We start from the raw sequence: 25516 nt of genomic DNA, 5'->3' as shown, positions 1-25516 counted from the left end.
AAAAGTAGAACCCGATTCTCAACTTCAAAACGAGGGCCCAGGGACGAACAGTCTCCTTCTCTCTGGCAGCACCAAGCTGGGAAGTCGGCGGAGGGGGAGAGCCGCCACCCAGTCCCTCCCATGCCTAGGCGGGAATGGTTTACCCCGCGCCCGGCCCCTAGCGAGGCGGGGCTGTGGGAGGAAGTCGCCATGAGGAGCCGGGCGGGGGTGGGTGCTGCTGGCCGCGCTGCTGGGAGAGTGTGGTTGGGGGGCGCTACCGGGCCCGGGCTGTCGTCGCCACTGCGCTGAGCTCGCCTCGGTGGACGGCACCATCCCGAGTCTGCCTTACTGTCTGTAGGAGACAGGGGGGCGCGATGGCTCCCCCCAGGAGAGGTGACCTGAGCCCCGAGGAGAAGGACTTGCTGGGAGTGATCGCCACAGGTGAGCCTGGCCCGGCCCTCTCCCCTCCGCCGCGGTGGGCGGTAGTGCTGCCCCGGCGGGCCTGGCCACGGCTCCTTCACCTCCTCGTCGTGAGGCTGCCGCCGGCGTCCCTCTCCGCGGAGGCTGTGCAGCGCCGTGCCCTGTCCTGCCGCCGTGGGCCGGGCCGTGTCGCAGCTCCGGCGGCCCTCGTAGAGCCCGGCCGGCCCCTCACCGCACCGGCCCCGCCAGTTGTACCCGAGGAGGGTTTGCTTTCACGCCCGCCGCTGGCGGCGTTAGTGGCGGCGGGCGAAGGGCAGGCCGCGGCCCCTCGGCGGTGGCGCTGGAGCCGTTATTGGCCGCGCTGCCGCCTCGCGCGGGCCGCGGGCACGGCAGTGTTCCTCGGGTCGCCGTTCCCGGGGGCCCGTGATACGGGCCTGCCTGCCTTCCAGCCCCCGCCTTTGGGCCCCGTCCCCCTTCTCCCAAACGGGGAAAATGGCTGTTCCCCTGGAAGTGGGAGTGCGCTTCTCTCGCACGCTGGCCGTGCCTGGGGCAGGCCTGTGTCATCCAGGGGACGCAAAGGGGGCTGCTTGTCAGGCGGGGAGCAGGTGCGCGTTGCTGTGCAGTTCAGGCTGGGGAAGCCCAGCTGTGAGGGTCTAACTCTGCCAAGCAAAGCTTACATCTTTCTTATGTGTATTCATATTAGTAATGTACGTTGATATTTATCTAATGGCTTGTATTAATGTGCCTGCAAAAAATGTTTTCTTGGGGATAATCCAGTTCTTTAGCCTGTTACAGGTTTCCCTATGTGCTGTTGCCAGACCAGGATGTCCTTGTAGACAGGGTGTTCTTAAATTAACAGAACTTGAGCTTGTCCAGGGTATTGTGAACTTTTTATCCCTTAGACTGTTTTATTTTGCATTTCATGTAAGCGTTGCAGTTTCACCACATTATGTGGCACATATGCTTATTGCTGGGGGGGCTTTCTGTCACACTTGCTGTAACAGTTGGGTTTCATGGTCCAGCAACATGAATTTCACAGCCCTGTCTAAATAGTTATACTCCAAAAAATGTTTTGAAAATTGTGAGCCGTATTTATTAGTTGGAGGTAAACTAAAAACACCTGATGCGCTCCATGTGTTTCTATATGTAGTTTTGAGGCAATTTGAACTCGTAAGAAATTTTATTTAGAGTTTTGGGGCTTCACTCTCAACTGTATTAAAATGTTAGTCTGTGTCAGAGACACAAGCATAGGACAGTCATAAATTAATTTATTGTGGATTAGAATTAGTTTAATTGACTCACTTTAATCAGAGTTTCAGGCCTTTGACTTGCAGACACTTCTATCTAACTTACCTGATGCTTACGATTAGGGTCATGGGATAATTCAGGTTGGAAAGGACCACAGGAGGTCTGTAGGCCAACCTCCTGCTCAAAACAGGTCAGTTGTGAGGTCAGACAAGGTTGCTCAGGGCTTTATCTGATCAGGCCTTGAAAACCTCTAAGGATGGAGACTGCACAGTGTCTCTGGGCAACCTGATCTGCTGCCTTACTGGGCTCATAGTAAATATGCTTTTGCTTATATCCAGTCTGAAGCGTCTTTTTCTTTCAATTTCTGCCTGTTGTCTCTTGGCCTCCTATCACATACCACTATGAACAACAGCCTGGCTCCAACTTAAGCTCTAGCCAATTCTAGAAGTCTGACTTCCATCAGTTTAGTGTCTTGTTTGGAAATCCTTCAATGTTTTGTCATACAGAATGTGAACTTGTAAATGCAACATTGCTTTGCTTTACTTGCATTAAAATTTATTTTGAAGATCACCCCTTGAAAACTTGCTGTTTCTGATGTTTGTTCTTTTTCTGGGATGTTCTTCTGAAAACTACTCCAGGTCCTAAGAAGCTTCTCACATGTTGAAAAAAAACCCCCATGTATTTGGGGGAGTAGGCTAGTTGACAATGCCCTGACTGTCAGTCAGTGTATTTTACTGGGTCTTTATCAAGTGTGTGAGATGACTCAGGTGACTGGCTTGTTTACCCATATTTTTTTAAAGTGAATTATTTTAGGGGAAGAAACCTGTTTAGTATAGTTAAACCACACCAAAAGCTTTAGGGAAAGAAATTATTTCTAGTATTTGTAATATTTTTTGAAGGAAAATGAGCCAAAACTGAAGTTGCAAGAGCTGCTTTGCTGAAAATTTGCTGGAAGAGCACCTCCTTGTAAGTTAGAGAAGATATGTCATTAAAATGAATGATGTAATGCTTATTTTTATTAAGCACTTCACTGCTGAAAGAGCTTTGCTTATGACTGAATCAGTGATCAGAAGTTACTGTTAATTTACAATAAGTTTAATGCCCCAAAGTTAGACTCTTTGAATGTTCTTTTATTTCTGTTTGTTTGAATGTCTGTTGAAGTTGCATTGACATTACTGAATAGGCCTTTGAAGGGCTTTAAATCAGGTTCTTAGATCTGTGGCTTAACTGAAAGGATTCTTGTAGCAAATTGAAAAATAACAAGGTTATGGCCTATTTTTCCTTGCACAGTTTTTTTTTTTTTCAGACTTCAGTCTACTTATGCATTTGGCAATTTTTAGGAACATCAGTGATCAAGCTGCCTCGGTCCTTGTCCTTTCCACCTCTATTCTCTAATACTAAAAGCAAATTCCTTCCACTTTTGTGGACCTGGGAGGTAGAATGTTGCAAATTTCAAATTTAAACAGGAAAGGAGATGTGAGTAAATTATAAAGTATGTTTCATTCAGACCAGAAAAGTCTTTGAAATGGGATAATTCCCTTTTGTGAGAATATAAATAGCTTTTTAGACATAAGATGCTCCAAAAAAGGTCAAAGTACAGAATGTGTTAAAATGCTCAGTATCATTTTACTTACTCAGAATTGTTCTGATGCAGTTTATGAAGAGAAATATTAGTGTCCTGTTCTTGTGTGTGTGTAGATCAGTTACTTCACAAAAAATGGATGTTTACTTCTAGTGCATGCTCTCAGACTACTCTTTGATGTTGTGACTTCTTGCCTTTTAGCTTCTAGAACAGAATACTGTTCATTCCTATGCCTCTTCACTAAGTGTGATTGATTTATTGGTGGTTAATCTACATCCCAAGTGGTTGATCTACAAAGTTTTTTATTCTAATCAGGAATGGAACTGATCTTTTTCCTCTTGATTCTCAATTTATTCTGTTTCTCACCCCCCTTTCTCTCTCTTTGTGTCTTTTTTTTTTTTTTTTTAATTAAAGGAAACACCGAGGAGGCTGGAAGGCTACTGGGCAGCAAGAATGTCCGTGTCAATTGCTTGGATGAGGTACAGCAAAATTGTACAAGCATTATGCTGGGTTTACCAAGGAAAATACTAGGTCTGAAGGCCGCCTTCTTGTTAAATAACATTGCTATACAGACTCCGGGAAATAAGAGTTATTCTGAAGATATTTCTAGCGTGCAGCTGAATGGTGAACCTTTGAAGAGCTCTTATTTTTTTTTTAAAGCAAGTTTAAAGATTAATATTACTTAAAGTACTACACTGTTTGTATTTTCTGCCAAGTTCCAGCATGAACTTTGGTGTCTGTAAGGTAAGATGAACACTGCAGTAAGACACATGGGGTGCTTCCTGACTTCTTGTCACCTCCGCCAGACTATAGTCCTTCTGCTTAGATAGCAGCAGACAGTGTGGATAAAGAACACCTGTCCCAATCTCACCCTCGCATCTCATCACCCAAAGCCTTATCTTTCCAGAACCATAAACATATTCAATGAGCAGCTAGGTCAGAAGTGAAAAACACACTGTCTTTTGCAGAGGCAGATGTGATAGACATGTAGGAGGTAAAATCCTTAAGTGCTACCTGAAGATGGGAGGAAGTTTGTGGAAAAAGGAACCTTGTGTGATGTCCATGTGTTTCCTCTTCTTTTTCTTTTTACAATGTTTTCTAAAGCATGCAACATTAATATGAAGTGCAACATGGAAGCAAAACTGTAACTGGCCCGCTTGCATGTTAGATCAATGTGTAATTTATCAATTTAAATGTCAATTTGTGTTTTTTGCCCAAGTTTATAATTTCATAGGATCACTGGGAAATTCAGGCTAGAATGGACCCCAGAAGGTCTCTAGTTCAGCCTCCCACTCAAAGCAGCTTCTGCTCCGAGGTCAGATGAGGTTCCTCTGAGCTTTATCCTGTCTGACCTTGTAAACCTCCAAGGATGGAGACTGCACGATATTTCTGTGCAACTTGTTCCACTGCCTTACTGTCTTTACGGTGAAAATGTTTTTCCCTTATGTCTGAAGCTCTATTTCAACTTACAGTCATTGTCTCTTGCCCTCCTCCCACCATAACTGAAGAGTTTGGCTCTGTCTTCTCAATGATCTTCCTGTAGGCACTGGCAGGCTGCAGTTGGGTCCTGCCGAAGCCATCTCTTCTCCAGGCTGAACAAGCCCAGTTCCTGCAGCCTCTTTTCACTGTACAAGTGGTCAAGTTCCCACCGTGTCTTGGTGGTACTCCACTGAGCCTTCTGCAGTTTATCTCTGTCTTTGTTGTACTGGAAGGCTGAAAATTGGACAGGGTCATGAATGTTGAATGGAGGAAAATTAACACTTCATCTACTGGTTATCTTCCTGGAATAGTGTTAGCCTTTTTTGTGCTGCCAACAGATCCATTTTCTGATTGTTCTTAAATACAGTTAAATATTTAAACCTTAATTTCTAATGTATGAATTTCAACAAGCTTCTGACAAACTATTTAAACTAAGCTTTACAGTAAACTTTAGGAACACAAGATACAATGTAAGTATGTTTGCAAGTGTGCTTTACTGTATGGACTTTAATAGCTTTTCTTTTAGTGTAATTGCTGAACTAGTACTGAACGACTGCACCCTTGATGCAGTATTAGTGCAATATGCAAGATTACTGTTGAGAGGATATGGTTTATTAATAGAAAACATAACTGAGCTATGCCTCAGGCTGTTTTTAAAGAAGAAATAGTATTAACAATACTTGCCTAATGCTCACATTTGACTAAATACACCCAAGGCACATAAGGCTTAAAAATTTCATGCAATGGACTTCTTGCAGTCTCCTTTTTATCCCCAAGAGTGGTGTGTAATGATGCATATTGAACAGGGAAGGGTTCAGATTTGTTTAGGATTCTTAATCCATCACTCATCTCACCTCAACTTTTAGAATTTTTCTATTATAAGCCATTTTTCCTCTAATGTCTTATTCTAGTATCTATACATAATAGAGTGTGTGAAACCCCAGTTAAACATTAGCTTCATCTGTTATTCAATGTTGCCACAACTTGAGACTGCTTTGAATGCATCAGGTCTCATTCTCTTCTGCTGCTGCCTTAGCTGTTTGTCCTGGAATTCACATTATTATTTATATTACTACTGTTATGTATTTTATTAATGTTAAGAAATGAGGAAACAGCCCTGGTAATTGAATGCTTAGATATTGAAATGGGAACACAATTCAGTTGGGAACTAAGAACTGATTTCCTTCCTTAAAGTCCTTTTTACATGAGAGAATCCACAGAATGAGCACAGGTTTAATATAATTCTCTCTTCTATTTGTGGTACAGCAAACATGCAGTCACAGTGTATTAATTTCCGCAGGCTGGAGAATCCACAGCATCCAGAAGCAGGCTGTTACATATTGCACTTCCTGATCTTAAAAAATAAACACATAAGATGTCCCTTTGATTTTTGGTTTGACCGTATGTTCTACCTGCTTAGATCTGCTTTCTTCGAGACTAAAAACTACTGACAATCAGCAATCTTTTCTCTATGTACCTTTAGGCAAGAACCAAGTCACATTTTAACACCTTATAGTGCATTGACTTTTTAAGTATCTTGCCTAAAGTTATGTTTCTTCAGTAACTGAGCTATAATCATGGCTCTTTTCTGAATACTTTCCAGTTGTTTCAGATTCTTCCTTCAAAAATGTAGGCATGAGCTGGACACAGTGTTTCAGCATTGCTTCTGCTGTTGTTACATGTGTTTAAAAAAACAAAAAATGGGTCCTCTAAGTCTATTTGCTTTTCCTGCCCACGTGCTAAGACTCACTCACCCTTCACTTCCTCTTATCTACAGTGTTCTACTGGGAGCAGTAGGTCACTTGAAAGGCAGAGTAAGACCACTTTGTTCAAATTGGTTTCACAAAAGCCCATCTTTCAGAAGGTTGTCGATATCCAGCAGATACAGCCCTGGTTTTTCCCAGCATCTTTTCTGACCAAATCAATTTTTTTTTTTTGTTATTTCTCTGTGGATTTAGCTAGTTGAAGAAAGGAAAGGTATTTAGGCTTAATCACTGTCTTTATGAAAACAAAGAAATAGATAGCTCTTCCACAAAATTTGTCTTTAACAGTTTAATAGTCTGACTCTGTCAACTTTAAAACTTCAGGGGCATTTAAGCTCAGGTGTCCCAAAGTATTAGGACAAATAGATGGGCAATGGAAATGGATGCAAAATAAACACAAATATATTTCATTTAAATGCATGCTGTTTAGTCAGTTTTTGTCCTATTTTGGATGGAGCAGTTGCTAATTTGGAAACATACTATGGAAGAAAATGTTCAGGAATTTTCCTTCCCCTGGGAGTATGGAGCTTGTAAACAGTGTTGTGACTTCATGTTGGCAGTTTACTGACTTTAACTCTATCCGTTTGCAGGGTATGGGTAAGATCTTTCAGATGGAAAGGCAGTCTAGAGGAAGCACTTGGGATTTCTAGGCATGGAAGTTTCCTCCAGTCATGTTGGTAGTTAATTTTGCAAAGGAGTACTGTAGTCCCATATTTTCTGTACATCTCTGCAGATCAAGCAGAGAGGCTTGACCTGAAAAGGCTTCACAGTTTTTCTGGATTTAAAATAAATATAAGGTTGTTCATAATCTTCTTATATACAGAACTATGATTTGGCATTAGCAGCATTACTTTTTTCCTCTAGTTTGGTAATTCAGCTGCTCACTTCTGTAATAAAATACATCTTTTAGAAACAGTCCACTTCTATATACTAATTACAGAACTGAATACTTTCTGGGAATTAGAGCAGCAGCCTGCTTATTAGTCTATGAGATATGTGTAGATTTATTCATACTGATTATGTTCAGTGAAGGGTTCTTTAGTTAATCTATCTTGCTGTTCCAGTGTGAACTTCCTATGCTAGCAGAAAATGCCCAGATACTTTATCTCCTCCTTTATTGAGGAGAAAGAGTTCTGTCTTTTGATGTTTTTTACACAGTATTTCAAAATACACAAACTGAAGAAAATTCAACAGCTGTTAAGAATTACCTGGTTTCAGTTCAGGTTGCTGACTGATGTAGACTTTAACTTTTCATTGCTGCAGATGAACAGAAAGATCATCAGAGAAATCTAATGTGTTATATATATGAAACCAGCAGCTCAGCAGGATGACTATAAAGGAGAACTATAGCTGTGATTGACATATCTACACTCACTGAACAGTATTTCATATTCTAACTAGTTCATACTCGGTATAGCTAAAATTATTTGTGCATGTATCTGTTGACTATCTTCCAAATCCGGCTTGCAGTAATTTTAAGATAGGTAAGAGCAACTGTATTCAAAAGCTTTAAGGGTGAAATTTCTAAAGGCTTTCACCCAATGAAAATTCAAGTCAGGTATTTCTAGACTAGCAGCATTCAGTACCATTTCTGTTAAAAGTCAGAGACGTTTTTGCAATCCAATTCCAAATACCTACCTGAACTAGTCTTAATGAGTTGGTCTGATTTCAGTAGTGCTCTTCCTTTTTATTTAGGAGAGTTGATTTTGAAGACGTTCCTCAACTAGTATTTCTGTGTTCCTTGTGACACCTGTTCTTTTTGCATCATTTGTTTCCTTTTTAGTAACTTCCCAAATATTGTCTCAAATGAAAGCCAAACCTCCAGTCTGTGTTTAGTTGGTAATTTTCTGAATGAATAAAACTGGTATAGTTGCCTGAATCTAAAGAATAAAATAAGGCACTTCTTCCATGTTAATGTGGGGCTGGGTTCCTCATTGCAAAATGAGCTGGGAAAGGGAGAGGTGGATGCTTTAACAGTGTCAGCATACAAGTGTCTAAGTTTTTCAGCTAGGGTTTTTACAGTTGTTTTTTTTTTTAATTTCCCCTTTTCTGGTTCTATTTACCCAAATCACCTCTAACTTAAACTCTAGTTAGGTAGCTAATATTCACACATGCAGTGTCATAGTGTACCCCAATACCTGCTGAGGGAGCCGCTCCAGTGTGATCCAGCCCATGTGTGCCACATCTTGGCCATGTTTCCATGGTTGAGAAGAAGGGTGAAGTGAGCATGAGAAGTGCGAAACACTGGGAATGTTGGGACCACTTGGATTCCTCTTTTCTCTTGAGTAACACAACTCTATGTGGCTACTTCAGTAGCGAATCATCAGCGTGTTATCCACAAAACAATGGCTTTTAAAAATATACATGTATTATGTCTGTGTTCTTACACAGTCAGCATGACTGTTTGAATGCTTGCAACATAGTCAGTTTTTCTGCCAAATATGCAGAGGTCACTGGGTTGCAAGATGGTCTGTATATTTTGTTTGTTTGTTTGTTTTTGGACTAGATGATCTCCAGAGGTCCCTTCCAACCCCTGTCATTCTGTGATTCTCTGACTCTTGTTCCTTGGCCAGCCCCCACTCCTCAATTCTTCTGGTCAACGAAGGTTGAGAAACAGTGTTGTTGAAAACTTCCTCCATAGTTCCTAGAAGGCAGAAGGTGGCTTTTCCCATTTATTACCTGTATAAATTTGTTTTTATTCATTCTGTGGAAGCACGCCTCTCCCAGGTGCTGAAGAGAGATAGACTGACCTGCTTCCTTCTTCCTCTGCTTCTGGCAGTGGAGTCCAACCCTTCCCTGGTTCTGGTGCTCATCTGCCCCTCCTGCCTCCCCACACATCTTTATCTTCCCTTGTTAGCTGATTCAGCCCACTGACCCCATAGTATTTCTTGTTTTCTTCAGTTGGCTCCCACACCATGGCAGCATTAGGTCAACTTAGCTCTTGGAATTCCATCCCTCAGTCTGCTTCTGGTATATTTTCAGCATCAGGAACTAGGAAGGGTGGTGTGTAATGGCTGGGCTGGCTGTGCCATGAGGCATAGCCCCATTGTGCCAGGGAGTCCTTGTTGGTTGATGAGCTGAAGAACCTGGTCAAGGGAAGTGTCAAGCAATTTCTGGAGGCACTGCAAACTCTATTCCCCTTGTACAGTGAGACATACAGGGAATACTTATAGCCCTGCAGAAGATGGGAGATGTTAATTTTGCTCCCTGTAAACCATGTAACATCCCTGCAAAGTAAATGAAACTGGGGAAAATTCTTTTTTGTCCTAGGGAAGGAGGTTAAAAGACTGGATTTTTGGTCAGAAGAATGTTACATAGTAGCTGCTAGAAAATGGATTCTTCATCCTATGTTCCATACTGTTCCATAGATATTTTTTCATCTGTATGCTTAATAAACTGTCTGCTAGTTTAGTCTTTTAAGTATGTTCTATTGACAATTCAAACGTCATCTGTCAGAAAACAGACTGTTGCTGGACCTGTCTTTGATACTCAGCCTGAGAAGAGCGTTTGCAGTCATTTCATTTTCTATATAGACACATAATACAGGATACCAAGCTTTTCCAGATAAGCTTGGGTCTAGCCTATCCCTTTTTTGTTTGCTGGGAATATGAAAGGCTGATATTAGTGTGACTTTAAATCCAGTTTTCTAACAACTGTCCACATGTTTTCTGCTTGGTATGTTTTTTTGATCCGCACCACAGCCTGACACTTTCAAAATTTAATCAAAGGCTTTTAAAAAAAGTTTCCCAGGGGGATGGGATGACAAAAAAACCCCGAACAAACAACCCTTTCCTTTGTTCTGTAATCTTCAGACAGATTTTTTTAATTGAAACAACTGCCATTCAAGATATAACCAAACTTAAAGTCATTGTTTTCTTAAAGTTCCTTCTCCAGTCAAAAACCTTACTGTGTTCATATCGCCTTACAGTACTTTTCTGTGCTGCTAAAGGAGGCAACTCTATACTATGACTCCAGACTTGGATTGGCCCATAAAAATTGCTGTCAATATAACATAACTTATTTTATATATTAGGATAGAAAGCCTTTACTTACCTTTATAGGGCCACAAATGAAACCTAGTAAAAATAATGACAAATTTATTTTAGGTTTGTAAAGTGATCTCTTCAGGTCTTTTCTTTCTTTAATGGCGGTTTATATTGCAGTTTACCAAAATATTTCGGGTTACTAAAATATAATTCATCAAGTAATCTTTTTTTATTGTTTTCAGTTAGGATGAGGAATAATGAAAATACAGTACTTAAAAATTGTTATTATAATTTTAACTTTCCCAATTTCCCTCACCTTTAGGAATTTTTTGAAAATTATACTAATAAATTTAACTCAATTAGGTTTTATTCTATCTTAAATTGAAACAAAAAATATTGTAAGGCTCAAACTGACGATTAGATTATTTCAGAGTATCACATTACCATGCGTTTACAGAGCTGCAGTAATGGCGTACATGAGTGCATTCATGCACACAGCCTTAACCTGCAAAAAAAGGAAGAAAATGCCATTTTGATTTTCTTCAGGGACAAACTAAAGCACACTCCCTTGTATTCAGTGCTGGAGAATGTTCTTGGGCAATTACTATGTTTTGGCTGATAATATGAATCCTGACTTGATGTTAAGTGAAAATAAACAGCATATTGGAAAAAGCGCGTCAAATTCTAAAAACAGAATGTCATGCAATTTTCTCAAACAGAAACGTGCTGCTCCTTGCCCTTTGAGAGGGAGAGAGGCTGCACTAACAATTCACCCTAGTTCTGAAAACTTCCCCTAGGGTTTGCCCAGGTTTGCATGTATAATTACACCAGCGCAACTAATAAGAACTCGGTGCCTCCCTTGCTGAAGCTAATCCTTTTTGTACTGGTGCAGTTTATCAAAAAGCAAGGTTTGAGACTGTGTGGTTGTTAAAACGTAGTTAGAGCTGTGTGTCTTTACAAGGGCTTTCAGAGCTCTGGCTGATGAAAGATCACAGAGACAATACCAAAAAGATGGATAAATAGGAGAGAGGAGGACAGCACAATTACCAGTAATCATGACTAAAAATGAACATGTTGCGTTTCAGAAACTTCAAATCTTTGTAATGGCAAAACCAACAAGAGCCTATTCCTAATTTTCTTGTTGCATATCATATAATGCAGGGTGGGAAAGAAATAACTTAGGAACCTAACAAATTTTCTAAAACAAGCTTCTCCTGCTAGCGGAAGCATTAATTGTCTTTAATGCTAACATCTTATACAAAAGGCAAATGACAAATGGGCAGTAAATGGTTTTCATTTATTCAATGCTGGTCTGTTTTCAAAATATAGCACAGCATAACCTGAAAAGTGACATGGGAAGTGGAAAATGTATTACATGTTAGTAACCATATTTTTTCATGAAGATTTTGTGAGCTTTTTTTGTTGTTGCTAACTTAAATATTATGTGATGCTTTGGTAGTTATACTGAATATGTATGTACAAGTAAAAATTATCAGTGGTGATAATGAAGATCAAGAGATAGAAATAATTCTTTTTTGTATGCTACTTCCTTCCTCTTTTGCTAGCATGGCATGACCCCTCTAATGCATGCAGCATACAAAGGGAAAGTAGACATGTGCAGGTTGCTTTTGCGACATGGAGCTGATGTTAACTGCAATGAACATGAACATGGATATACTGCCTTGATGTTTGCTGGACTTTCAGGTAACTTCTTATCAAACTTAGATCACTTATTTTTATGACATTGATGGGTACAATTTGCCATAAATTAATAATTTAAAGGAAAATGTTGACATGTTTTTATTATTCAGGTTTACTCTTACTGATGTGAACCATGCGAATATCTCAAACTAGTAGAATTATCAGGACAGTGGAATAAGAGAGCTACTATTCAGGCTTGGGATCTTTTTTCATATAAAAATTGATTTTGTTCAGTGTTTTGAGGCATATAGTCTATCTGTACTTTGTCCTGTTTGTTAGAGATCTCAAAATTCAGTCTCCTGTGAGTTTTCTTGTGCAGAGGGATACATTCTGTTTAATTATACTGTGTTACACTGAAAAAGATGCTGCACCAAACTCCCTTTTTTAGGACTACAAATCAGTAGCTTTTAGTAATACTTCAGGCTTGTCAAATCAATCCAGTATTTTTCAAATTTTGCTTTTCTCCTACATTATTTTTGCAATTGTCTTGTGGGCTTTTAAAAATGTATTTAGTAAGTTTCAAAAACATGTTTTCTCACATTCATTTTCCCTCTCCTCTTACTTTTTTTTTTTTTTTTCATGAGAGTGCTTATAGCTGTATATATCTTCTGTCTCAAGTGGTGGTTTGCACCTTTCCTCTTGCTATTCTTTTTCTCTGATGAAAGGAACAATTATTTCCTTGAGTGAGAAAAAGACACAACATAAAAAACATTGATCCTTCTGGGGAAAAGATTAGATTTGGGAATATTAGGTTATTTTAAGTATCTTCTTTACTAGGCCACTTGCGTCTTCCAAAAAAGGAGATTCTAGAGAAGTAAGATTGCTTAGCAGGTAGAGTTTAAACTCTGCCTTTTTTCATCATAAGTATAAAAAAAGAAAGGCATATGTGTGTATAGGAACCCTAAGTGGATCATCAGATTGCTTTTCTGCTAAAACTTTGGTAAAAAGATTTGGGAAATTTCAGTGTTCTGTGGCATAGAGCAATATCAGAGCTGCAGCAGATAGATGGGAAACAAACTCTTAGAGGTTGTTAAATGACTGCCTCTTTATGGAAAATGCTGGATTTTTACCATTTTCTCACAGCTGAGCTTTTAACCTATCATCCTGGGTTTGAATGCTTCTGAATGTTGACTTTAAGGTCTGTTATCTGTGAGTGCAAAAGGTACATGAGCACTACTGATGCAGTGCCTTTGGTTTTATATCTGAAGCATTCAGTTCCATCCACCCCCCCTTCTTTTTTTATATTCACTTTTCTGTACTTAGCATATGCACAAAAACTGATAAAGTAAGAATACCTTTGAAAGCAGAACTAGCACGAGTGGTGACAAGTATCCTTATTACTCTCTGAAGGGCACCAATTAAGTCATCTAATCTTCCCATCAAATTTTAGCTTCATTTTACTTGGTATTTAGCCCAGTCTGAACACCCAGTTCCCACTGTGGAGAAAGGAACAATCTGTTCCCTTCTCTATGCTCCTGCTACATAATGGTACTAGGTTTGTTTTTCTTCTTAGAATAGCAAATGTTGTAGTTGAGCCATCATGCTAGATTAGTAAAATTTGCTTCTATACTGCTGTCCAGGGGGACCAAGCTCTGGTGTAGTTATGTGCATATGACTCCCTTAAGCTCCACAGGGAGCTGAATGTGCATTACAGAGAGCAGAATTATACCCTGCCTGAATTTAGTTTTCACTTTGATTTGACCCTCTGGAACCATAAATAAGGAGGCTCCACTGTGTCTTTCTCTTAATCCATTCTTAAAATCATGACATTAAGAACATTCACAGAGTCACAGAATGATAGGGGTTGGAAGGGACCTCTGGAGATCATCTAGTCCAACCCCCCCGCCAGAGCAGGTTAACCTAGAGCAGATTGCACAGGAGTGCATCCAAGCAAGTTTTGAGTATCTCCAAAGAAGGAGACTCCACAACCTCTCTGGGCAGCCTGTTCCAGTGCTCTGCCACCCTCAAAGGAAAGAAGATCCTCCTCATGTTTAGATGGAGCTTCCTATGACCAAGTTTGTGCCCCTTACCTCTTGTCCTGTCACTGGGCACCACTGAAAAAAGACTGGCCCCATCCTCCTGGCACCCACCCCTTAAGTATTTATAAGCATTCATAAGATCCCCCCCTCAGTCTTCTCTTCTCCAGACAAAAAGACCCAAGCCCCTCAGCCTTTCCTCATAAGAAAGATGTTCCAGTCCCCTAATCATCTTCATAGCCCTTTGCTGTACCCTCTCCAGCAGTTCCCTGTCCTTCTTGAACCGGGGAGCCCAGAACTGGACACACTACTCCAGACGTGGCCTCACCAGGGCAGAGTAGAGGGGAAGGATAACCTCCCTCCACCTGCTTGCCACACTCTTCTTGATGCACCCCAGGATGCCATTGGCCTTCTTGGCCACAAGGGCACATTGCTGGCTCGTGGTCATCCTGTTGTACACCTCACTCATTTCCCTCATTGTTATTCCTCGTTTTTAAGAAATTCACTCCTTGTTTTTCTACAGCATAAAGAATTACAAATTCTGGTTTGTTCTCTCTCATTCCCCATATCTTCCCCTCAAATTCAGGAAACAAAGAAATCACCTGGATGATGTTAGAGGCTGGAGCAGAGACTGATGTTGTCAACTCTGTGGGAAGGACAGCAGCTCAGATGGCTGCTTTTGTGGGTAAGGTGAAAGTCTGTTATCATTTCCTAAATTCCTAAAAAAGTAAAATGTTAGATTCTGATGCTTTTTATTGGTGAAACATTATTTAATGACCTGTTCTGAACTGGCGCAGTTGTTCAGCTTTTTTTCCACATCTCATCCAGTAACAGTGTCAATTTGTGTTCTGTTCTCATGCTTTGTTACGTAAAAGCACAAATGATTTTATCTGTAAGAATAAATGCTGCTGTTCCCCAAGTGTGCAAGTTTTTGCCATGTCATCACTTTTCAAATAGAAAGAGGAAGCTGGTAATATTTGAGGTGTCAGAAGTGCAGTACAAAGTGTGTAACTGGAGCTTCCTTTGTTGGAAGGAATTAATGTAGTGCTAGGCATTGAGAGCTCTCATCTGAGCAAGCCTTGGAACCTGTTCTGAGGTAGTCAGTACTCACTGACCTGAACTTGACTAGAACACAAGCTAGAAGATTCGTCATTCCGGTATGCTGTGTGATCCTGGGCAAAACATGCAACCAGGCTTTTTTATGTTGTTATGTTTCTTTTTCTTATCTTTTTTTTCTAAACACTTTTTACTTCTTTACCCACCTTGACAGTGCTGGGAGATTTCCCGATTAACATTCCCAAATATACCACTTTTTCTCTATTTCTAGCAAGGAGGTGTGATAAAATATTACCAGAAAAGTGGAGTAATTTTAATGACTCAGCTTTTGCTGTCCTGATGACCTTCCCAGAAATGATGACCTGTATTTTTACTTCAATATAACCTTCTTGTGTAATTTAAATGTCTGAGAACTCCCTTGCAAGTCCATTAGGTGTTCTGGATTCAAGAACCTACCTTGCCATTTAGATTTACTTCCCTGAATAGTGAGTTCATGCAGTTGCAATTTCAATCCTATCTCATTATGTTCTTTTAAAGAGGAAAAGATTGACATTGCTCATTTGAGGTTCAACCAGCAAAACCTTAACTATTCACTTACTATGCCAGAGAAGTCCAGTCCTATTAATTATACTTTGGATTTGGAGAGTCTTTTCCAATGTGAGGCTGAATTGAGTTATTAGTGAATGGGGAATGTTATCTGCAACATAATTTTGGAGAATTCTTGTCTAAAATCTCATCACATCACCAAGATAGAATAAATATTTTCAGGCATATTGAGATATACTACTCTGTAAAAGTCTGAACATTGGAATCCATTCCTGTTCTTTTTTATTCTCTGTCCAATTAGCATTAATTCACCTGTCTGTGTGTGGGAAGTGAAGATACTTATTCCCCTGTCATTTGTCTTACACTGTGCTCTATTAGCTTAGAACAGTCTCTTCTAAAACAGTGGAGGGTTTTAAATGCTGGAATTTGGTTGGCTGTGTTGTCTTCTACTGATTAATAGGATTAGTGCGAAGATAAATCAATCAATTTAAAAAATGTGTTCCTGAACTAGAGAAGCTAAATTTTACTTTCCCTTTAGCCAAGTAATCCATCATATTGTCCGATGTAGAAAATGAGAAGGGGGTGTAACTTCTCTTATCTCGTTACTTTCATCACAGTCCTCTTTTTGTTAAATTTTAAGCGTGTTCTGTTCTTATAATTTCTCCCACTTTAGGTTAATACACTACTTTAGGTTAATACTATTACTACTACTACTACTGTTTCAGGTCTGAAAATGTATAAGTCTCAATGCAAATGTAATTAATTTTTGAAAGTACAAAGTGGAGAGAAGTTTTCATGAGAAATTTTAGCACCAGTATGATGCTACTATGTAGTAAGACTCTGGAGAGAATAACCTGTGTTCTTAGTTTTGGCTTACCAGGAAAGGAGGATGCAGGAAGGGGACAGAGTGCTCAAAATGAAATTTCATGAAGCCATTCCCTGCTGGGAGTCAGTAAGTTACACTTACTGAACATAAAATTTACACACAAAAGAATAGCAAGAGTTGCCTGTTACCAGTGCAAAGCATATCATGCTAATCTCCTTTGTGGGTAATACTCACCTGTAATGTTTGTATTAGATTCGGGTTTAAGGTTTTTTTTTTGTTGTTGTTATTATTTCATTTCTTTGGTGTTTTCTTTTTTTTTCTTGTGTGCCTCTAGGTCAACATGACTGTGTGACTGTCATCAACAACTTCTTTCCACGTGAAAGGCTGGACTACTATACTAAACCACAAGGCTTAGATAAAGAACCAAAACTGCCAGTAAAATTAGCTGGGCCTCTGCATAAAATTATTACTACTACTAACATGCATCCTGTTAAGGTGGAGTAATATGTAAATTGTATGTGTTTGTTGGCATAGGAACTGTTTCTTTATGTCAGAAAGCACTCAGCTCTTCTGAAAGTCCAACTGAGATCAAAAGCATTATACACTAATTCAGATGCTTCTGAAAATGAGAATCGGGCGCAACATTTAGATATGATTAAAAAATGAATCTATTTCAGTTTTTATATACACCAGAATCTTGAACTAACACCTTTAAGTGGAGAGATTCTTATTTTCTACATCAAGAACCATACATAGCTTTCTTTTTTGGCTTTCTTTTTTTCCTAGCCCCGCTTGAAGTGGAAACATAAAACAATTTACTGTCTTAACAAAATCTCATTGTTCTCTCAGTGCTTGTCTCAGCATGTATCTTCCTACCTTCATCACTGGTTCACCATAGTAACATCTCCTGCTGCTGCTGTTTCTTGAAGTATATGCAGGAGACGTTTGTGTTTACTTCCCAGTATATTTGCTGAAAATAATGTCTTTTATGGTTCGCTCCTCCATTGTAGTTCAGAGAAATTAATACACCTAAATTCAAAGCCAAGTTCCTTGGGCTTGCCATTTGAAGTCAGGAATCTGTCAACAGTTGCCAACCAGGTATCTGCAGTACATACAAACAATAATGCACTGGTAGCAGCTAATTTAGTGAGTAGAGTACACAGTTTCATCTTAAAATGGTTAGTTCAGTGCTTTACTACCTGAACTACTCCAAGATTATGTGAGGTTGGTGTGTTCTGTGAAACTGCTTAAATCATACGGGTCCAGTTTATTTTAGGTGTTCAAAAGGAAAGAGATTATAGGACAGTGTATGGTAGTTTCTGTAACTGTTTCTTTTGCAATGGTTTTGATTCTTCAGGTTCTTATTCTGAAAAAAATCCTTATTAAATAATGACTGAAAAAAGAAGCGGGAAGACTGCATAAGATGGAAGTAAAGGAATATTAGAAACTCCATTGAAATTTAGCTACAGTGAGCTATGTAACCTTTAATGCTAATGCACAAGTTTAAAAATATTAGTTCCTAATTGGATTACATTTTCTTCAATCTTTCTCATAGATTGTGTTGCTGGTAAAAGAGAACCCTCTACTGGCCGAAGAAGAAGCACTGCAGAAATGTTATAGGGTTCTGGATCTAATTTGTGAGAAATGTATGAAGCAGAAAGATATGAATGAAGTACTTGCTATGAAAATGCACTACATTAGTTGCATCTTCCAGAAATGTATTACATTTTTAAAAGAGCGAGAGGATAAACTAGATGGTTTTATCAAAAGGTACGTATTTCTACAGAGAGGTCTGAAGGCTTGTGCATGAACCAGCTTTACAGATATCTGAAAAAGACAACTGTCATAATAGATTGGATTGTCTTGGATAAAGGCTATGCCAAGTAAATTTTGAAATAATCCCAGCTGCAGTCACTTCAGGGTGGCATTGACTCCCTTTTTTCTGTCTGAAGTGGCATTGTCCTTTCCAGGGGTACAAAGGAAACATTGCTAGAGTTTCAGCTCCCTGCTGGAACTGGTTAGCGCTTGGCAATCACACATACACTATGAAGCAGCAGAGAGCAGCATGTGGTGGAGAAAAAGGGGAGTAATAGGCTTGAAAGAAGAATTTCTTGCTGTCCAATATGGTTCATCTGGGAACATTTCTCTTGCCGTTTTGCTCTCCAGCAGTCATACAGAGTGAGATTTTTTTTTTTTTAAAAACACTTAAGTAACCAAGAGCTGCAGATCCCACAGGCTCTGGATGAGACGTGGACTCTTAAATCACTTAGATCTTCAGAACCTACTCAGAGTTACAAAACCAGCTGTCTGATCTTAAGTATCAAAGTGGCCTGGCTTTTAGAAGGGTCACATTCCTCATAGATCTCTATGGATTTCTACATTATACTGAAAATAAATTATGAAGTCAGCTTTCACATACTGAAATCAAATAGTTCATCAGTGATCCCTATAAAAAAGTAGAAGCTAAACAGATAAATATAGAGGCATCAGGACTATAACACGTTATTAAACATAAGTAAAGCAGCATTTGTATTTTAAAGTATTGTGCATTCTTCAGTGTTTGTTCTTACAATGCTCATTTTTAAACACAACAAAGCATTTTGCTACGTTAGTCAGATGTAGACACTAGTCTACCTGTAGATTTTTCTCTGCGTGGCTGAATTAGTAACTAGTGGTTTCAGAACATACGTTTAGTTATTTTATATTTCGTAATGATTGTGCATTAGAATAAAAATAATTTCATTTGCATTTTAAACATTGTTGCATTTGAAGTTGTCAAATTATTCTGAATTACAATTCTTCTCTATAATTTGAAAGAGGACGGAGTCAGGAGGACAGTTACAGCATGCTCTGTATTTGTTCTTGATCATTTACTATGTGATTTCTTATTTGACTTCGGTTTTAAAATATTTAGTCTCTTGAAAGGGAGAGATAAAGATGGTTTCCCTGTGTATCAAGAGAAGCTAATTCGAGAAAGTATCCGAAAGTTTCCTTACTGTGAAGCTACATTGCTCCAGCAGCTTGTGAGAAGTATTGCTCCTGTTGAAATAGTAAGTTTTTCCTATCAAGAAAATACTTTCTAAGCAACTTGCGTAGTAAATTCCGTTTAAATTAAGCCATCTTTCTGTTTCTCAGCTTCTACAATGTATTATATTAAGCAAATGTTTTTGAATGTCCTTGAACTCTGTGGCAAACTGGAATTTTATTTTACATATTGCAGGAAAATGCTCTAAAATACTTCAGCTAGTAGTTTTTTTCCTGTGCCCAAAATGAATACTTAAATACTTCAGCTTTTAAAGAACATTGGAACAGTTTGTTTCTATGTCAGAGCTTTCTTTTCCTATTCTGGAATGTCTGCTTAGTTTTTCTTTGCCAATTCGCTTTTACAAATTGTAGATTCAGACACAGATGAAACCCATTTTGCACTCTTTTTTCACAACGCCTAAATTTAATTTAAGATTAAATAATTTCCTAGATTTAATGCATTTCTAGTGTGCACAAGAAGTTGGTAATATATGATGGTAGAAAAAGGGAAAATATTCTGTGAAGCTCCTTTTATCACAGGGAGAGGCAAGATGATGCAATATAGGGTAAAATGTATATCTAAATTAGGAAATCAAAATTACAAGTAAAAAAATCTAACTTCAGTTTTCCTCATACGTCTTTGCTAACACACTCTTCATTATAGTACTATTAGTTCATAATAAATCTTACACAAGAGTTGTTATTCTTTTTTAAGAATGTTCTGCCTGGTCTCTGAGAGCTGGATGTTACATGCACGAATGCTGGGGAAGTGGAACAATTTTGTGACGTGTTTGGATTATGCTGAGTGAATTAAAAATAGCCTCCATCTTAAGTGGCTCCAGTCTACTAGAATGTCCTGAGGCTTAATGCAATCCCTACTGTTTATCTAAGCCAGAAAAATAAACACAGTGTGAAAATGTAAGCCATCATGATGCATTAAGACTTGCCTTAGAGTAAACATTTTCCTTCCTGTCCCTTTTTTCTTAGAAGAGCTTGCAGTCTTTTCTGCCTACTCCCTTTAAAGAAATACAGTTTGTTGCACTGGATTTCTGTCCATTATGCAGAACGGGGAAGGAGGAGATGCTATAAATTTTTAATTGTCTGGAAGGCCTTGACCTTTGGCATGCACAATTACTTGGATTCAGTCTAGGCATCTCAGCATTGTCGTAGTAGTTATGTTCATGCATATTCCATGGTAGTCTAACAGTTTAAGGATTTACTTAGGGCTGGAGCAACTTGGCATTTTTTTCCTCTAATGTTTACATCGTTGTCCAAAAGAATAGTTGTAATTTATGGTTAACAGTAAAATATACTAAATCTTACTGCTTGTATTGCATGGGAAAGATACTGCAAATAATATCTGAATAATAATATGCAAGTAATTGTTTTGAAAATTCCGGGTTCTGACCATTTGGTCTGTAGTATCTGACTATGCTGAGTGCAATAGTATTTTAGTGACAAGCAAAATATCTTTCTGTGTGTCAGCATAGAGACAAATCTGTGAAAACCTGCTGCATATGATCTATAAGCGGATGACAGTGTGTAAAGAATGCTGAGTTCATCAGTAGTAGTATTAATAATTTACAGATTAAAAAATGATAATTTTTATCCCCCCTTCTACAGAAGCTAAGGGCTAAGTTAACTTTATATACAAAAGTTCATCTAACTGTATAAATGTTAGGTTGTGTGTGTTAGTTGAAGTTCTGTAATTTAGTTTTATGTTCTTGCTGCTATGGCATCTTCAGTGAGACTGCAGCTGGCCGCTTGGAAGCTTGCATTGCTCGTTTTGGTTTTCTCTTGGGTGTCCCTCTTCATGACAGTGTTGTTTTTTAATCTCATTACCACCTCTTGTCTTACCTTTCAGGGTTCTGAACCTACAGCTTTTTCTGTACTTACGCAAGCTATTACTGGCCAAGTGGGCTTTGTGGATGCTGAGTTCTGTACAACTTGTGGGGGAAAGGGAGCAGACAAAAGATGTTCAGTGTGTAAAATGGTGAGAATCCATAAATAGTTGTATTGAATCACAAAAAATAGCGCCACTGAGGTGCTGAGGATTTTAATGCTTGACTGTTTACTGTGGAAACTTAACGATGAATGGCATGTATGCCTACACTGAAAATGTGCAAGCCATCTACTAAGAAATACAAGAATATTGTGCATTTTTTTAGTACATAAGGATAAATTGATAGCTCTGGTAACTTTCAGGTGATGTACTGCGACCAGAACTGCCAGAAAATACACTGGTTTACCCACAAAAAAGTCTGCAAGACCCTGAAGGAAATTCATGAGAAACAAGAACTAGAAGCTGCGAAAGAAAAAAGGAAACAAGAAAAAAAGCAAAAGAAAGGTTAGGATCTATAGTTCGCTTGCTGAAACTAATGCTGCGTTAACGACACCACAAGGAACAATAGTAACAGGTCTTAAAATCTGTAACAGCTGAGGTTGAAAGAAAAATCTGTGTTGTAATGTAACAGCATACCAGCATTTGTGGGAATTCTAGTCTTTCAATTTACAAATGCTCTGTACTTCCTAAAATCTAATTTTTAATGCTAGTTACACAGGTTTCTACAACTAAAGCATTCTGAATTACACTGTACTGTTTCAAAATCCAAATCTTTAATCAAAATCATGCAGAAGTTTCATGCTACTCTAGCTTTCATTGGAGGTGTTAGGACAAGTTGGATAATAAGAAAGCAGCCCACTCCTTCCAGTTGCAAAGGTTAATGTAGATGTTAATTTTCCTGTAATACTTTCTTCTTCATAATCACAGTATCAAGTTGTGTTGTGTACTTTGAGTGTGAAGAAAGCATTACTCTTTAAACTGTTAATGGTGTTTTTCTCCCTTCAATAAGCAAATAATGAATACATAATGACAGAAAAAAAACACTGTATCTCTCTCTTTCTCTCTCACACCCCCCCCCCCAACTTACTCTGATACAATGTTTCTGTAAGTGAAATAATAGGAAAATTGGGGGTGAAATCACTTTTTCTAGGATACTAGAAATCCCTGAATATATTGCATACCAATACAGCAAAACATGAGCTGTGAGCAGTGTGATACCTCACACTGGTGACAAATACACACACTTGCAGGTTCAGACTAACTGAATAAGTCAGTGGCCAGGTGCTGTCCTCTTCAGAGGTCAAGACAGGATCTTGGTAAATGGCTCTTCTCCCTCCCTTCCTAAAAAGGGAAGCTAACATTTTTTTACATGTCACTACTGCACTATCTACATGTTAATCTTCACTAACTTCTTCAGCTACATGGCCAACACACTATAGACCTTATCAGATTATGCATTGTTAGTAAGACAATTAATTCATCCTAGCTTCAAGTCACCTTGTGAATGGTGGTATATCAAAGTTCTCCTTATGAACAGCGGTTTTATTTCAAAAAGCTAATAATACCCCATACAAATCCTGTACATCAGGGGGAAAAAAAAAAAATACCACAGCTCCAACTACAAGCAAAACCAAGAGTTTAAGAGTTTCCGCTGTACAAGGGTGAGTGTTAACGAAGTCTGTTCTTCAGCCTGTGCTTAAGACAGTTTGCTCCATAGCCAAATGAGACCTTGGCAGGGCTTTGGCAGTGTTGTGGCTAGCTGTGACAGTGTCTTCAGCTGGCTGTCAATCATAACAGAGAATAAGAAACCAAGATGAACTCCTTCTGAAGGTGCCAGGGCCCCCAATTAGGCTTTCCCCTCTTTCCTTTCAGAATTGCTAGCATATAACCCCTATTTAGCAGAATTAGGGCAAAAAGTTATTTAACAGGTTTTTTTTCCTCTGAAAACATTGCTTGGAAAGTAAAGGTACAATAGTTGATTCCATTCCATGCAGTCAGGTTATAAATTTTAAGGTGACTCGCTCCCAACCAAGGTTCATTGTGGTCAGCTGTTCATTAGCAAATAATTTCTTCAGTCTGTTATATGCAAAAATGCTTCCTACGTAATCATGTACATGCCTTTTTTTTTTTTTAAAGAAAAACAAAACCCACCTGTACTCTGTGTTTAACCAGCCTGCAGCCATTCTTTGAAAAGCTAGCTGTAAGAATAGTGTCAATAAACCGCGTTTGAACTGGAAGTTAAAATAACTGTAGTGTCCTACTCTGCTCCTCTATGTATTAAAAAGAACTATGGCAAAATTGAAGATAAGTTAATGAGAGCTTTTTTAGGGTTAGTTTCAGAGTAATCTTACACCAACTTAAGCAGAACTCCAGTGTCTTAGGTCTTTTTTGATGAAGCTTGGTTAAATTAATCACTTTTGTAATTGATGCAGTTTCCTAGTGTTTATTACTCTTCAACAATAAAAATGTTTGCTTGCAGAATTCTGTGTTTACTGATGATGCGATTTCTCTTTTGTTTAGATGAACAACTAGTAGAGGGTAGTACTACAAGTGAAGAACAGTCAGATCCTGGTCCAGACGCTACCAAAGAAGTGGATGCAAATCATGCTACTGACCAAACGGAAGAACCTGAACTTACCAAAGAGATGGAGGCACTAGCCCTACTTCCTGAAGGTCCACTGGAAAGTGAGACTGGCTTAACTGACATTACTCTTCAAAAAATTCAAGATTCTGAGGAGTAAGAAGAGGATAGGAGGCGACTAAGAGTTCTAGCTATGTCCCTGTACCTCAAGGGTCCTAAAGAATTTTTTACGCTGACCACGTCTGAGTTCTTACAGCATGGGTTATGCAAGACTCCCTTTGAAAGACACCGTGTCTCTGTTCGTAATGAGATTAAATACTGGCTAATTTGTTTGAAATACTTCAGGTTCTGCTGTAGATAGTCAAAATAGGTATTTATTATCTGATAAAAACTAGAGTGGCATAGATCCATCTGTATGTATACCAACAGTGAGCATAATAAAAAGCTATGAGTATCTGTGGTTAATCAGCCACTTAGTGAAAAATAAAAAGCATTGATTTGGATTATTCTTGTTTTCAGAACTTAAAAGCTATTTTAATTGTAATTTAAATAATTTTTTCTGCAAGTACACAGAACTGTAGTTAAAAGCATTGGGAAGCCAACTGTTAAATTGCTTTTTTACAACACTTTATGAAGCTTTATCTGAAGGAATTCAGTAGCAGTTAAGTTTATGAAGATACTCATCTGAATTCTCAACTTTTCATGACATTACTGTAAATATTTTTGACCAGTGAGTGCACAACAATAGTGTCTATTTTGTGGCAATTTTATTAAATTATACTGCTGTTTCAGATGTCTCAAGCTGACTATAAAATGTGTGTTTCAACAGAATTATTTCACTATTGGTTTGGTCAAAAAATATTCCAAATTTGTTGAAGTCCAGTGAAGGGAAGACCAGAATAATTTAAAATATTTTGACTGACAAGATCAATGGTTTCTAAATCTCAGCTTTCAGGTAGAGATGCCTTAGAGCACACTGGGATGTTGCTTATGAATTATTTAATGAACATAAAAGATGCTTAATAGTGCTCATGCTGAACCTGGTCACAGTGAATTAAATGGGAAAATTCATGTGCGTGTTGATACAACTGGGCTTTCAACTTGGGCTTTCAACTAAATACTGTATCTAAAAAATAGCTTCCCTTAACTATGCTGTTTTCACTCAGATTTACTACTATGTCTTGTGAAATCAATGGGAATGCCACAACTGAAAATATCACTTGCTGCATAAGAATGGCAAAATTTGAGATTCTCTAATTGTTGGATGAATAACTGGTGTTTTGCACATGGCAGTATCCTTCAACTTAGAGGAATAAGGATCATCCTCAGAGGAAAAAGAGGAAAAAGACTATTAATTTTTACTGTTTAATATATTGAAAGTTTTTGTTTAATATTCTGGAGAGTGAGGATACATAAATGCACCTGTCTAGGGAATGTACCTGTGTTTTAATTTCAAGGATTAGTAAATTGTGAAGAATAAAGGGAAGTTTTTTAAAAGAAGGGAGC

The 25516-nt window shown here is 38.6% G+C and overlaps 1 protein-coding gene across 1 annotated transcript; it reads left to right on the top strand.

The window, feature by feature from the left end:
* The first annotated feature begins 259 nt into the window (after positions 1-259).
* Positions 260-25516, top strand: ANKMY2 (ankyrin repeat and MYND domain containing 2). The gene is made up of 10 exons (XM_059818607.1): positions 260-420; positions 3644-3708; positions 12023-12161; positions 14721-14819; positions 16897-17057; positions 18118-18332; positions 19477-19612; positions 21451-21579; positions 21792-21933; positions 23950-25516. The coding sequence occupies exons 1-10, from the start codon at positions 354-356 to the stop codon at positions 24168-24170; spliced, it is 1374 nt and encodes a 457-aa protein (XP_059674590.1). The 5' UTR covers positions 260-353; the 3' UTR covers positions 24171-25516.

This window comes from Gavia stellata, chromosome 6, assembly GCF_030936135.1.
Source record: "Gavia stellata isolate bGavSte3 chromosome 6, bGavSte3.hap2, whole genome shotgun sequence".
Classification (NCBI taxonomy): domain Eukaryota; kingdom Metazoa; phylum Chordata; class Aves; order Gaviiformes; family Gaviidae; genus Gavia; species Gavia stellata.
The sequence above is the reverse complement of the archived record's forward strand: the minus strand, read 5'-3'. Positions and strand labels throughout refer to the sequence as shown.